The 15,258-nt window shown below is 47.5% G+C and overlaps 3 protein-coding genes across 3 annotated transcripts; 1 reads left to right on the forward strand and 2 right to left on the reverse strand.

Annotated features, from left to right (window-relative positions):
• Positions 1–1,590: 1,590 nt before the first annotated feature.
• F5Y00DRAFT_268779 (uncharacterized protein) lies at positions 1,591–6,645 on the reverse strand (the record flags this gene model as incomplete). The annotated part of the gene is made up of 4 exons (XM_048012320.1): positions 1,591–5,103; positions 5,155–5,359; positions 5,411–6,011; positions 6,066–6,645. The coding sequence occupies 4 exons, from the start codon at positions 6,643–6,645 to the stop codon at positions 1,993–1,995; spliced, it is 4,497 nt and encodes a 1,498-aa protein (XP_047865943.1). The 3' UTR covers positions 1,591–1,992.
• Positions 6,646–10,320: 3,675 nt separating this feature from the next.
• On the forward strand, positions 10,321–11,487 carry F5Y00DRAFT_234461 (uncharacterized protein). The gene is made up of 3 exons (XM_048007429.1): positions 10,321–10,601; positions 10,723–10,938; positions 11,032–11,487. The coding sequence occupies exons 1-3, from the start codon at positions 10,565–10,567 to the stop codon at positions 11,124–11,126; spliced, it is 348 nt and encodes a 115-aa protein (XP_047865944.1). The 5' UTR covers positions 10,321–10,564; the 3' UTR covers positions 11,127–11,487.
• Positions 11,488–11,639: 152 nt separating this feature from the next.
• F5Y00DRAFT_234465 (RhoGAP-domain-containing protein) lies at positions 11,640–15,014 on the reverse strand. The gene is made up of 6 exons (XM_048007430.1): positions 14,404–15,014; positions 14,295–14,348; positions 13,614–14,223; positions 13,354–13,556; positions 12,564–13,299; positions 11,640–12,503 (listed from the first exon to the last, which is right to left on the reverse strand). The coding sequence occupies exons 1-6, from the start codon at positions 14,629–14,631 to the stop codon at positions 12,076–12,078; spliced, it is 2,259 nt and encodes a 752-aa protein (XP_047865945.1). The 5' UTR covers positions 14,632–15,014; the 3' UTR covers positions 11,640–12,075.
• Positions 15,015–15,258: the final 244 nt, after the last annotated feature.

The following is a 15,258-nucleotide window of genomic DNA, read 5'->3' on the forward strand; positions in this document are numbered from 1 at the left end:
GAGACGAAGAAAATAAGGAGGGGGGGCGTTTGGATCTACACTTCTTGTTTAAATAACTAAATGTTAATTAATCCTCTTTGTATTGTAGTTTGATAGTTAGTTTAAAGGAGTTCTTGGTTTATATTAGTCAATTATGAATTTCACCAGTTAGGTTGGTTTCAACTTGCGTTGTTACGGGCCTGTATAAGTGATGATTAACTACCTCTTAAATATCGCAGTTTCATTAAGTACCTGACGAATTAGGAGCCCGTAAGAATATTGAAGTAGAAAAACAGGCGGAACATATGTTGTCCAGATACATATACTCAGGATATATATACGGCGCGCTAGCAGGTATAGTTATCATATTAATATGAACTCAGCTTTCCATGCTCTTTCTGGTCGAATAAATCTTGGATAGTTACTCCTTAACGCCTATAAAACTCGTGATACCCAGTCTTGTTAATTCATATTTCACTTTTGTGTACGGCCTTTTAAACAGAAGAACTCGGTGGTAGTAAATAAATTACCTACCTTAACTCCCAATTATTCCCCCTATTTTATAAGAGGTAATCACACCATTATTCTCGAATCTTCCCTTCACTACAAGCCCCAGGTCTCCTTTTTGACAAACACATCTTTAAGTTAAGAATAAAGAATTATCGTATAATGCCAATACTCCCTAGCTAAGAAACCCGGAGATAGCTGATGAGAAGGGACACTATCAATAAATACAGGTAGTTATACGTTTATAAAGATAATAACCAAACTTACATCAAACCTGTTGAAGAAACTCTTTATTTTAGGTAATTAGTATACTGTATAACAACGTTCTACCATAGCCAAGACGCCCCCTTAAGCGCACTAGTTAACTAGTATCAGTAATCCTTGTGAAGTCTCCCAGTGTAGATCAAGATTTATCTTATATACCCAGGGGTGTCTAAAATCCAGCGATGGGTATACATCAAAATATTAACAAATTCAAGGTACTTATAACCCCTAAGGTTTTAACATCTAAGATGTGATGTGAGTTTCTGCTTTTTAAAAGAATTTATAATAGATCGGCTCATCCTTTGCGGAAATACTACCTATATACTTTTCTATATCCTCGTTCATCACCCATTAGGTATCCTGCCTAGTTCGACTCATCACTAATTTTGCTTCCCCGGCCATCTAGATGTCCGCTCGATACTCATACTTAACTTCTCTCTTGTTAGGTTTTAATAAAAACGAGGGTATAGGAATTGTGTCATTTATAACCTGTCGTTGATACCCAAGGAGCAAGACAACAGGCTAGGATAAGTTCAGTGTTCAACATAGCAATTTTATAATCACAATAGTCACTAACAGCGCGATGAACGATGAAACTATTTAAATGATGTCTCTTGTCTCTTATATCGCTGCTTTACAACACTTATTCTTCCGTTACCTCTCCATCCCCTCTACAGCCAATTCTATACAGCCAGTCCATCCCGCTTTCCCCTAAATAAACACGACCGGTAGAGCCGATAACCTAACCCCAACCCTGAACCGGAAACCCAACCGTGATCCCGATGTCCCTGAAAACAAAAAACTGGAAAAGCATCTTGTCTTAATGCTTATTCTTTCTTCGCAAATCCTGCCCAGGTATCATCGTATAACGCGCACAACACGCGCGAGCAGGCGCGCGCTACCATAGAGATAAGAGATGAAGATTCTGGCTCAGCAAATGCGTGACAGTCATAAATGCCGTGAGATTCCCCGAGTTGTGACTAAGGGACCCAATGAGAACAAAAGAAAGTAAGCAGTAGTGGGAGCCGGGGAGGCTCGGGGTATATCCCGTCTAATATTGCGGGATACATCGTGCGTCTCTTTGAATAAGACGACTCTGGCTGTTGAAATAAAAACCTCTATCTCCAAGGTTCTCGACAGGCCACCCGGCCTCTCCGTAGCAAATTCTAATCCGTATCGATACAAGCCAGAAGACATTAAAAAATAAGGTGGTTGAGCGTATAAACTCTCTAGTAGAACGGATTACTTTATCTTCCTGGCGTCGAACAGCGTCAAGCTTAGACTCGTATCGTTCTCGCCTACGACGGGAGTGGGTTCGCTGAGGATTTCCCACCTCCTGAACACAAAGGGGGTTAGCTTCTCTGGTATCATATTCATACCCATCGCCATCGCCCTCCTTTCTTGTATTCCCTGGGGTGGCTTCTCGCGATGAGCTAGCATTAGATTCTCTGCCGGGTTCGGAGCGAAGCTAAATAAGTATCTAATCCTAGGATCAGCCGTGGCATCTTTCACTGCCCGTACGCATAATAGGCGTGCCTCTTCGGGTAAGTTATCAGCTAACACGAGCGCGATGTCGAAGGCCTTCTGTCCGAGATTGGAGGATAAGTGATTATCGAGCTCCTGAACGAGACCCGCAAGGATGACTAAAGCACGACCACGAATTTCACCACCAGATACCCGTGATGCATCTAATGCACTAGCGGATGGTGAGGTGAAAAGGGTTAGGTAAGAGAATATAAGAGGTAGCCAGCGTGAGAGCACAGCGGCTTGAAGTGATGCGTACTCTCCAGCTCTTGAGGCTAGGATATCCCACAAGTCTGCAAGTTTGTCTACCAGAGCGCTAGAAAATTGGAATACTTTTGATCCCGACCCTCCACGGAATATGGAATCGATAACGGTCAAGAGATTCTCCGCCATGTGGATATCTCTATCAAAAGTGGCATCTCCGGGAGGATTTTTAAGAGATGGGATGATATCTAGCAAGCGTGACTCCGCTCGGTTTCTCATGTGCTGCGTAATATCAGGACTAAGAGAAGGGAGCATGCCTGTCCACATGATATTATTGGCGTCGATGGCGTTGTCGAGTGCTTTCGACAATAGCTCAAATTGCGACTGGGTTCTCTCCGATGCCTCAGCTTGTCCTAGCTCATCAACTGCGAGGTTTAGGGAAAGTTTAACTTGGCAAAAAGGCAGCGTAAATTCGTTTGCCAATTCTAAAACTTGCTCAAATGATTTCTGGCCGCCACCGCTGTGAGGTACCAGCAGCTTCGTAGTCCAGGTTTCGATAAGCGCCGCTAATTTCGGGTCCGGACTTTTTAACGAAACAATTTGGCTGGCAGCGTTTGGATCGACAAGTATTAAAGATCGGAGAACTTCTAGGACTTTGGCCTCGAATTGCTTGTTATCTAAGGGTTGAGGGATCGACGTGTGCTGATGAAGGGAGGTTGAATACTCAGCCAATGCCCCGCGGACCAACGGCATCAACTCCCTAGCATGCTCACGCCTAGCGTAGTCCTGGACGATACGGAAGCGATAGCAGTCCTCCGAAGACATCATGGGACTCGGGCTGCATGGCATGATTAACATTTGCAATACCTCCTGCATGTAGACAGAAGCAGACCCGACGGCGTTCGGCTGGGGCTGGGCAGTTTGATCTTGATTCCTATGAGCGGTTGCGAACAATATTGCGAGAGGCAAACAACCTGAGCTCATCAGAGGTGGAAATAACTGATTGATATGTGGCCTGTTCGTTAGCTTGCGAATGTGCTGAATCCATCCTCTCGTAAGTTCGCTGAAATGTTGAATATCAAATACACGAAGTCTGGTGAGAAGGATACAGCAAAGTCGTTGACGCTCATCTGCTTTACCCCAATAAACTTGTAGCTTTTTGATGATAGCATAGAACAGCCGCTCCATTGTTGGCCTATCGGCGCTGGTGTAGCTAGCAAGCTTCTCTATTTGCTCACTTAGTTCTGTCTCGGCGTCTTGAAGTTGGGTAGCCATGTTGTCGGACAACGGCGACGAGGCATCTGCGGCGCTGCTACGGTCTATACGTATCAAATCGTTCTGTAGTTGGGTCGTCACATCTTCAAGGCCGGGTAGACGCGATGCTAGATAAGCAAGAGAAGCTAGAAGCGGACGGGCACCGATACCTTGCTCTTCCATGATGGTTTTGAGTCGCTCGTAAAGAATTTGGAAGAGTGGCTTAGCTGCTCCAGTTGCGGTGAATACTGGCAAATGAAGATTGATGGTGTCGGCACAGAGTGCGAGAAGCTCTGCGTTAGGGTATGTCGCTGTTAGCTTCAAGACCTCTTCGAGCATAGTATAATCCTCAGCGGCTTCGAGAAGAGTCCGAACCATCTCAAACGTGTTCTTGGGTAGTTCAACACCGCCTTTGCTGGATTGCGAATTCCGGACGACGTTGCCGATGAAGTCACTGCTGAGCCACGAGGAAATGGTCGTCTTTAGAGATCGACTGCTTAACATGATCCGCTTCGATAGCTTGTCTAGACTCATGGGCATCTTCTGTAGGAGCGGATCTTCGGGTCCTAGTGGAACGGAGAGCGTGCTCTTAATGCAACTGATAGCCATTGCCATGTCCTGGGACTCATCATCGACCGAATACGACGCTCTTCGCAGTAATGTTGCCCTCACATTTTTCATAGAATCGTTAAGGGAATGGAGTGGAATCTCAGCAAGTAGCCTCGTGAAACATGGTCCGTCACGTGCTGCTTCGAAAGGAGACGAAAGTCCACCGCGGGATATAAGCCATTGGATATATTGAGGAACCGAGAAGTGGCCAGAGCGAACGAGTTCCGACACGAGATGATATACAAGCTGCTTTCGGGCAGTTTCTTCAAGCGGGTCGGTATCCAGAAAGTCTAGCACGGCTCTGGTGACATCGATATCCAATGCAGACGACGAACGCAGAAGCGTTGCGGCAATGTACACTTTTGCAACTCCCGGTCGATATAATGAGGTACACCATTCAAGAATAGTTCTGACTATCGGCCACTTGTCATCGCTCGTTTTCCAAAGTCGCTTTGGAATATCCGTATCGAGAGGTGTTCGATGTATGCTATCAAGTAGTTGTACTACTATGCTGCGGAGAGCAGGTTGCGATTTAGCGTTAGAACTAGTTAAATAGTCGTTACGCAAATCGATTGATTTAAGAGCTCTTGATCTGGCTTCGTTGCTACCAGACCTAGGGGGCTCGGCTAAAGAGTCGCGATGCTTGTACCAAACCCCAGGATTAATGAAATTCTCCGGGCAAATGAGGAGTAACGACTCTATTAGCGATTGTAATCGTGTAGCAAGAGGGAGCAAAATATCACCATCGGGAAGATGATATATCTGCTCATTGAGTTAGTTGACCGTGGTTAAGACATGTCGCTGGGGGCATACAGAATAGTGATGAGACAAAATGGCACTGACTAAACGTCGTCCATGTCTCCTTAATTTGAGAAGATCTTTCCAGTATATTTGGATGATCAAAAGCCACAGGGGGAGCCTGGCTTGGTTACTATTTTCCAAGCCAGAGACCAGCCAGTCCATATAGTGGTCGCGGTCCAAAAGATGCTCGGCGTAAAGATGAGCAGCCAGACGGATGCTACGAGTGGTTAGCACGAGTGTTATTCTACAGGGTAGCACCATCACTTACGCATATGTAACTTTGGCCTTCCAATCATCTTCGCTGAAAGCATTGCAGATGGCCTCGACGAACTGTTCGACAAACACGGTCCAGTCTCTAATCCATTTGGCTTCTCCGCCCATAACAAAGATGCCATTCGCCCCCTTTCTCTTGAAGGCTCGTATCTCGTTTGCGCCGACACACTTTGCAAGCCAAACGGCGCGTTCCGTGGGAACGTTCTTATTTAAGCACTGCTCAAGCAAGACCTTCCCGCGAATACCGTGGGGGATAGTTCGACTCAAGCGTCTGAGGGAAATAGCTGGGTTAGCAAGGTCCTTGAGCCATATCTCTCTTTTCGTGTCGGTTAGCGTAACTCGAGGCGGGGGTTTGAAGGTAGAAGCCGAAGTGATCTGGCCATTGTGTCTCCTCTGATTGAGGATGCTAGTAAAAACGGTTGATAATGTGTGAAGGCCAGTCTTATGGTGCAGCGCAGGAAACAACGAAGCCTTGGCCGACGCAGGCTCCTGGGTAGACTGCGCCGGTGCCTTGTCGAAATATCCATGCCTAATAATGTTGTCAGAAAACTGATCCTCAGGATGTGATCCGTTCCAACGATAGAAATCTGCGACTCCTGTACATGGGTCAGTACACGCACGAGCGGGCACATCCTTGGTTCTAGTTTTACCGGTGGACTCCGATTTGCCCGTGTTGGGATAGCGAGCAGCAATCGATGGTGGTTCGAGGACGAAGGGCTTCGGGCGGGTGTCCTTCTTGGGGGGTGTACTGGTACTCGAAGACTCCGACCGTTTAACGGGTACAACGAATCGGATTCGACGAGGCGGCATGGGTAGGGGAATTGAATCATCATCGGCCGTTTGGCATCTCGAGGTTCGGGGAGTTAGATCGCCAGCATCAGATGCATCATTCATCGACATCATCCGCGACGGGGTAAAGACTTTGTTGGCGGATAGGGTATCCAAATTTTGCGGGGATTCGCTAAAGCCGGGATGCTCGATGCCATCATTGGCGAGCTCGAGCTTGAGCCTCGACCCTCCCCTTCTTGGGATATTGTTATATCTGTTAAGTACGACATCGCCCGTATCGTTAGACTGCTCATTAAAGCTCTCCGATTTCCGTACAGGGGACGGGGGTAAATATTGTTGCGAGAGGGTTCGCTGGTGAGTAGGGGACTGCGACAACCCCGAGCCGCTTAATGTTCTCTGAGGCTGTCGCTGAGGGACGGCCATAGGGGGCCTGGAGGTCATCGCGGGCGAGCGATGAGTTGATGCGCCATGTCTTCACGTAGTCGAGATGAGCGTTGCGTACGCTGTGGAATTGTGGAATGCGTATTGCGTTATTCCGTACTGAGGATTGCGGATTGGACGAAGGTGAATTCGAGTCTAGGGATATGCGATACCACGAAGGCTTAGATGCAGTCGACGATGCCTCGCAGGAGGCCAACGTGAATAAAAGCGAGGCCAAACAGGAGAAAATAAACAAGTCGAACAAAGCCTCGTATGTACAGCGAAATTTAACATGTGTGTTGTATATACCTAGGTAGATGTGGTAAGATGATGTTAAGCTAAAAAAGAGGGTGTTTCTATGATTAAGCATACACACACACACATACTTTCCGCCTCACACGTCCGTAGCGGCGATACGGTGGTAGCGGCAGAGGTAAATCGGGGTTGCGGTAAGAATGCGTAGTGGCCCAAAGACTGGGAGCAACCCAGATAGTAACTAAAAGTCATTGTACCTGGGACCGGTGGCCAGTAACCAGCCAATAACTATTGACCGCATCTGGGAATCTGAACCAGTGAGAGGTGGAAGAAGGCATGGAAGCGGGTCCTAGGGCGGGTTCGCTATACCTTTGGGTATAAGTAGTACATACTAGTGTATGTAACTAGAACCTTGGCTGCTTAATTTGCTGCTTTGAATTCTGGTTTGGCATGATCTGGGTGGCAGGGGGTGTAGAGACCAAAGGGTAGGATCGGAAGCGCGGGAAAATAGGTAGGTATGCGAACTGACACCATCGCACTTGTGCTTCTGCTTCCTAAGCTTTTACATAGTACATCCTTACAATACCCAGCCCCTTCCGTCTACACATACTTCATACCTGACCGGGCACCTACCTAAATAACATTAAGCCTACATATTAACAAACAAGTAGAAATGAAAGAACGTATTAATATTAGTTAGTACATGTAGTTATCTTGAGTAACTAACTACTTGTATATAGATTATTACCTACGTTAACTAGGTAGATTACATACTTGTATTGTACGTAGCACGCATACCCTCTCCACAACATATCACGGTACCAACCTAGATTCGTCAGATTCATCGGACTCAAGCGACATTTTATAAATACATACCTACATACTCTAACGTTAGGTACATAAACATATCCGGATATCATGATACACAGTAGATCAACCCGGAAACAGCGAGAATAGTCATCAATACATCAATACAATTAAAATACTTGGCACGGCTATCTCAGCTTAGCCAAGCCTCAAAGCCCTTAACTTACCACTGCCTAATATAAAAAATCGTACTACCTAAACCAAGTTCATGACCAGTCCGATCTCCTAGGCGTCACATGAGGACGTTTGGTCATGTCCCCATCATTCTCCCCATTCTCCCCCGTAACCTACCGAACCTGCTGAATCTATCTCGCCTTACCTTGCTTAGGCTGCAAGGCACTAGGTGTAACCCGCGGCTATCGTGGCACCTACGTTACACGTATAGTAATCATCATATCGGCTATCAGCTCCTTTTTTTTTTTTTTTTTTTTTTAACTTCCTTCCCGCGCCGCAGTGCCAGCCTCTGCTTATGGAATTTGGTTGGGAAGCCTGATAGGGGGGCTTTGTTCGGAGATTCGACGACTTCGCCCCGCGAATGTGTTCGTTAGGTAAGACGCCGAACAGCTTACACACGCAATATCCGTAATCAGCGGGATGAGGAGCTTTCCAATTTACAAATCCAGTCCCCAAGTCACGACAGACTAATAAGACGGAGTTAAAGGAATCTACCAAGGCCTAAAGGGGAATAGGAAAGGGAATTGGGAGAGAATGGGGGCTGAACCGAGGCCCTGGACGAGCTAAATCTGCAAGTTTACTAGACCGATCCAGATTTGGCGACCCTATCTCCTGGTATAGGTATACTATGTACGGTTTGCTGAATCCGCCCCCAAACAAATGAATTGAGATGCTACCTAATACCCTTATACGTAGGTAGCTAATCCACGACAAATCATATGGTACGTGGGTATCGTGAGATGATGGCACGTTCTACTACCACAACGCACAACATAGGTTAGGTACCTAGCAGGTGTTGTCAAGTTGATATGGCGCCCGGAGATGCAAGCGGTAATCATAAGACAAGGGATTGCTTGATACGGATTACATAGGCTCCTTTGTGTGCGGGAAAATCATTTCACAGTTGCGGAGAATGAATTGTTCTGATGCTGAAAATCCTTGTATTATCAGAGACTACTCCAACGCCGCCTCCGGTATTTCATTGGGCTTTTGAAATTTTACCAATACCGCTCTCTCGTTTACATTGTCTCCAAGACCGGAGGCCCTATCAGCCAGCTTCAGACGCAGGTCATCAATAACCCGCGTCCGGTCTTCTATCTCTGACAAATGGTTGAACTGAATCCCGGCGGTCTTTCGTAGAGAAAGCCCCGCAATCAATTGCCGCATACGGATGTCGATCAAAGTCGCCGGAGGCCCATTCGGCCGTGAGGAGCTGTTGTGTGCCCAAGTCTACAGGGCCAATGCAGGATCGAATCCCTTATGTGTGACGAGTTTGCGTGGACAACTCGGATACGATATTAGATGTAAGTAGATAGAGACGACAGCGATGTAACGGAACCAAACATTGAACTTTATTAATTAAACGAGAGTGCCAAATTAAAAAAAAAAAACCGTCAACTTTAGGTACCTAGTTTACTACAACTCAATTTTGTTGGCTTCCTGCAAGGGAAATAAAGAAGCTCAACCGATTCTCGTGGCAACGATTGTCCTCGATAAGTGTATTGTTAGTAGGTATGAGACGTGAATGACGTTGCCCGCTTGCGTGCTGAGATATGAATAGCCACAAATTTCAAATACCTACCTCTTACTAGCGGACTTACATAGATGTACGTATTCGCATGAAATTCCCGGTTCGGAAGTTGAGAAAAAAAAAAAAAGAAAAAGAAAAAATATTAACCCCTCACAGTCGATGTTCCAGATGATTACCGAAATTTATTAGGAGAGATCACCGGTGGACGATCGCCTTTTGCAGCAGACGTCTTGGACTTCGTCTCGTTGGTACCTACTACCTACTACCTACTCATCCGTATATAAAAGCCGCATATATTACATAGGAATCCGCGAACCGGGCTCTTGGCCAGAAAATAAGCGGTTGTGCCATTGCGCGAGGCGACGTTCGACGTCGTACAAAGAAGATTAACGGGACATTTGCCAAAGGCCGAACGGGAAGCGACCTCTGGAGATGGAGTTAGGGGGATCGCGATGAACGCAAAAGTGCCGGCCCAAGTTACGAAACTACTCCGCCCATTTCCCGCCCTCTTATATCTTCTAAGAGGCTAGGTACCTAAGGTTAAGATCCTCTTCGGTATTTCACTTTTACACACACGTACGAGGGGTGATACCGGTAATACTTAATAATAATGACTCGAGTAGAGTCGAGACAAGACGAGACGAGACGAGGCGACGTCGAACTTGGGGTTGGTTGGTTACCTTTGTATCGTAGTTATTCGATGTTGCAACCCAGGGGTTATCGACGTTTGTAGGCTAGGTAACTACCAACTAACCTACTATGTACTTACCACCGTGTGAAAATACATATGCACAGTAAAACCCAACTAATCCGTATACATAGGTAGGTACATATGTAGATCTGTATGTAATCTGGCTGATCCCCGCCGTGTGGCTTCATCGCACAAAGGTGGGGAGGAAAAAGGTAAGAAAGCCCAGCCCGCTAAAAAGGGGTTAGCGTCGAGCGGCATCCTGGTCCGACCCTGCAGCACCAGAGCACCTGGATTTAGGCCTAACTGGGAATTGCAGCATGCATCTCAACGACATCGCATCTTTGTTAAGCTTCCATCTATTATACTAATATTAGGCACCCAACTACAACTACAAATACCATACCACCCAGGAGAAGGGAAATATGTCCGCTAAGAAGGATATGCGACGGCCGGACCTGGGTAAGAAGCTCTCTCTCATCCGCGCCTCATATATCACACCGCATCGCATTCGCATTCGCATAGCATCGTGTCCTGTCCTGTCGCGTCGCATTAACTAACACATATCCCCCCATCACAACAGTCGTCCCGTACCAGGAGCCCGCCCCCAAGTCCGGCGACAGCGCCGAGATATCCTCGACCCTATCCTCCACTCTCCCCATGGCCGCCATCTTTACGCGGAACAGGTATATCGGCTGGGCCTCGGTCGTCATCAGCATCCAGAGCTGGCTCGGCGAGAGCGAGGAGGCCAGCAAGAGCAGCGCCAGCACTCCCGGGTACTTCACCATTGGCATGTCAGGTAAGCAAGCAAGCACCCCCTTCCCCTTTCTCTATTAACGCCCGATCCGTTATCATCCCCCTCCTTGTCTAATAAGTACCTAACATAAACCAGCCATGGCCCTCGCCGTAACCTACCTCCCCATGTTCCTTCCGCCGGCGCCGAACCAAGCCACCAACACCGGGCCCGCGGCCCCAGCCGCTGCTTAGGGATATATCTACCTAATGTAGTAATACGAGGTCCACGATAACAAGCTAAAACAGGCCTTCCTGCTTATACATAGGAAAGGGGGGGAAGGGGGGACCTTAGCAAGAATAGGAAACCCTCAAAAGACCCGGGAGAATAATTGTAAGACCATCGAAGGAGGCGGGATAATGTAGTAATTCACCTAAACCAAAGAGACACGTAACCGCACCGGGGTTTCACCCAAGAGCCGGATTATGGCAGAAGTGATGTCAGATTTATTACCCAAGCTTCGAGATTCGGGTCTTGTAAATATATACATACCTAAAGCATGAGCATAAACTTGGTCTCATAATTAATTAATTTCAAAATCATATTTGAAGTAAACAGCTATGGCCTTGCCATGTCTCTCTCGACAGACTATGACAATAACAGATAACAGCGTAGCCAAGCAAGAAGAGGAAAAACGACTAGACCTAGTCTAAACAGTAACTGAATATGTGATTTTACTCAAAAAAAAACAACACTACTACTGGGAGCCCGTTTACTATTTATTATAGATCTACGATGGAAATTTTAGGGTTCAGCTATGCACTCAAGTTGACACGAGAAACACGAGTATGAAAAGGAGCCAATCAACCACCCAAGTAGTCGAGTAAAGCTTTAAGACAAATTATCTTAGCCAAGCCACCTATTGCACTCATTTCCCTTCCCTTCCCTGCCCCTTACCCTCCCTAACCACCTACCTACCTTCCTCGTCCCCACCGCCCCATCCCTCTTCTGCTAGAAGAAGAAAACAAATTACTCGTTAGACAATTAAGTTAACTGTATCATATTACACTGGGCCGTACTCTTGCAAAAAGGCGGACGAGGACCTCGCATACTGTACAGACACGCTCTCGCTGCTTTCTCAGATCCGGCTCTCATCTCAAATTGATCTTTACGCATGCACCTCTAATGCCCTACTCCCCGAACCTAGTCCTCATCGAAGATCTGATAGGTATTCTGCAATATCGTATCGACAACTCTGACCTGCCATCCTGCATCCTGGATATTTGCTCCTGGTGCCGTGCCCATAAGCGTTGGCCCAAAAACAATAGCCAAATTCTGCGAATTCATGCGATTGACGGCCGAGTGCTCGATGACGCGGTGCAGGTGGAGCGTCAACGCCCTCAGCGTAGCGTAGTTTGGATCCGGTAGCGCGTTGATGATGGCGTGTAGGCTATCCCGCCGCACCACCTCGTCATCGTTCTTCGCCGCGTCGATGAACGCTCCGTAATGCTCCGATGTCAACAGCGGGTCCGGCAGGTCTCGCAAAAACTGTTTTAGTAACCCTGCCACACTGTTCACATCATGGAAGAAGTTCTCCGGATTCCGGAAGTCTAGGATTGGCGCGTCTTCATCTTTTTTTCCCTCCAAGTTAGCTCTCGCTGTTAGCTTCGCAGGGGAAAGGGGGGACGAACTAGTATCAAACAAGTGTTTCAACTTATTCACGTGTGCTGACGAGCCAGAAAGCCTGTAAATACCCTCGACGGCAAGTCCGTACAAATCAACGGCCTGGATACACTGGTAGACAACCATCGGCACGGGTCCTTTACTATTTTCGTATAACCGTTCCAGGGAAACTCCAAAGACCGGTCCCCTTGATATTGCTCCCTCTGTCTTCGGCACGGCGGCGCCATGGGGCGATGTCGATCGTTCCGGAGACTGCTCAACATGCGGCGGGGCCTGGAAGCCTATTTGCCCACCTTGTTGTTGTTGGGGGCTTTGCGCTCGAGGCGGCTGGCCCTGGAACGGTAAGGCTCCAAGTTGTGGAGGGCCACCCATGCCACCACCATTGAATCGCGACTGGGTCGGAGGGGTTTGTATCGAGTTCCGTACATTATACTGCGGTGGAGGCTGCATACTGGGCTGGTTTAGCATTGCACCATGACTGAAGCTCCTCTCATGTCCTGCCCCTGAAGACGGTCGTTGAACTGGTGCCAGTCCAGGGGGAGGAGTGAAATCCCGAGCTGGTCCTTGGAACCCAGTCGGTGATGATATAGAATCGAACCCTCCGGTTCGAGAGCCCATCGAACCTGGTTGCTGTTGCACCTGTAAAGGCGATCCTTGTCGCTGCTGAGACTGTGGTCGTGCTTGTTGTTGCTGGTGCATTTGTGTCACCTGATTTAGGGACACATTTTGCTGAGGATTAAGAACCTGGCTTAAGTTAGCATCGAGCATGGCTCGAAAGTCAGATAGCCGACGACGTACGGGATTCCTCTCGTATTTCGGCTCTGATGATTTGGCCGGAACTTTGCTATGAACGCTGATAAGATAATTCTCCAGGTCCTTCTTGTTGTCGATGGCCTGGACAACTTCTTTTAGACTGCGAGAGAGCTGACCTGGTTGAGCGGCGGTCTTCAGAGGACTTATCACCAACCCGTTACTAAGCAATAGCTTTTCATTGAATGAAGCTAATACGCTGTTAATATCATATGTCAAATTTTGTCTCTACGCTCACATTTACTTACCAAACTTCTGCATCTGCAGGGTAGTGCCAGAGTCGCATTCTCTAATCAGATCGTGTAGCGCCTTGACAGCTTCTGGACGGGTCGAAGTCTCGACGGTTGCTTTTTCAGACTGGTATGCCTGAACTTTGCTCATGTAGTCCGTGTCAGCTGCTTGAACCTTGCGTAGAAGGTCCTCTTCGTGCTGTGCTGCTGATTTGGGTTTGATACCGAAGACTCTCGGTCCTTGTTTTGCTTCGCCGGTTCTCACCCTATCATACTCTTCGGCCAGCGAATCGTATTTCATCTTGGACTTGCGCATTGCGCTCTCCACATCAGTCAGACGTTGTTCGGCGGCTAAACCGTTCTGCTTCCATCCTTTGCGATGTTTCTCGGCTACCGCAGCTACTTCAAGGAGGTCTTCATGCATTTGGTGTAGAGATAGCGCAAATTGTATTCCGTTCTCGGCCATACGTTCATGTATCGTGAGCATTTCCTCGTATGACTGCGCGAAGGATCCCTGCCTATGGTCTGTGTGGTGGATGCTGTCCTGAGTCGATTTACACAGCTTTTTCAGGCCCTTAGCATGCTGGTCTTCGAGGTCCGATCGCTTCTTAAGAAATGTAGCAAATTCCTATAGGAGATAATGATTAGAAACCAACCTAGCGAGAAGAGCTATAGGTTGTGTCATAGAAAATAGCTAACCTTAGCAGCTATAATGCTTTGCTTAAGCCTATTCAGCATAGTGGAAACGCCAATCTGCGCCAAATCAGCCATGTCTTCCTCGATATGCGGTGCTTTGTGGGATCTATACATCTGAAGCGAGCACCTCTTGTACTTCCTGGGACATTTCGGGTTCGGCCGGGCTGGGACTCATCGCGGCAGGTTCGAGCCCACCACCATTTGTTGAAGAGACGGCTCCATCTTCAGGTGGTGGTGGTGGCGGAGTTGCGCTATTACCAAGAGACATGCTGGCTATATGCTCTAGCTCGGGAATTTGAGGAGAGGTGAAGTCGGGAGACTGACGGCCATAGTCTGCCATGTTGGGCGGGAACAGTCAGGATCAATTAGCTTTCGTCCACACTATTTTAGGTATAGATCCGGGGTAGACTGTTCATGGGCAAGGTCTCAGAAAAAGCTTAGTTGTTGGTGGGAGGGTTGTGAAACGTGGGATCGGGACCGATATTCATGCGACGGTGTCAGGCATTTATTTATTATGCAAGTATCTGTTTTCTTGCTATCTCCTTTCGGGTCGCAATCGAATATCGAGTACCTAGGTATAGTAACCGGATTGTGTGAACTAGATCGTACATAGACGTTTTTTCTTTTCGTGTCTCGATTTCATGCAGATGGACAAGGAGGCATGTTTGAAAGTCTGTCAACTTAGTGGTGTGGGTGGTGTAGGTGGTGGTGTAGGTGGTTTAGTGGTTTAGTGGTTTAGTGTGAAGCTCCATGTCACGATATCCACATGCAAGGTGGTTCGGGTGCTTCTGCTTTGGTTCTACACTTAAGCCCAAGTGCAGGCACAGAAACTTTTGTGGCTTAGCAGAGCAAACTACGTAATTCCCTAAACCAAACACTTAACCAAACAGGGCACAGTGCTAAAAGCATAGTTAGGTGCTAACTTTGCTAACTTACCTTAGCGCAGCGGATACAAGCGAAATGCTAG

The sequence above is a fragment of the Daldinia vernicosa genome, assembly GCF_022497035.1.
Source record: "Daldinia vernicosa strain CBS 139.73 unplaced genomic scaffold F5Y00scaffold_17, whole genome shotgun sequence".
In the NCBI taxonomy this organism is placed as follows: Eukaryota; Fungi; Ascomycota; class Sordariomycetes; order Xylariales; family Hypoxylaceae; genus Daldinia; species Daldinia vernicosa.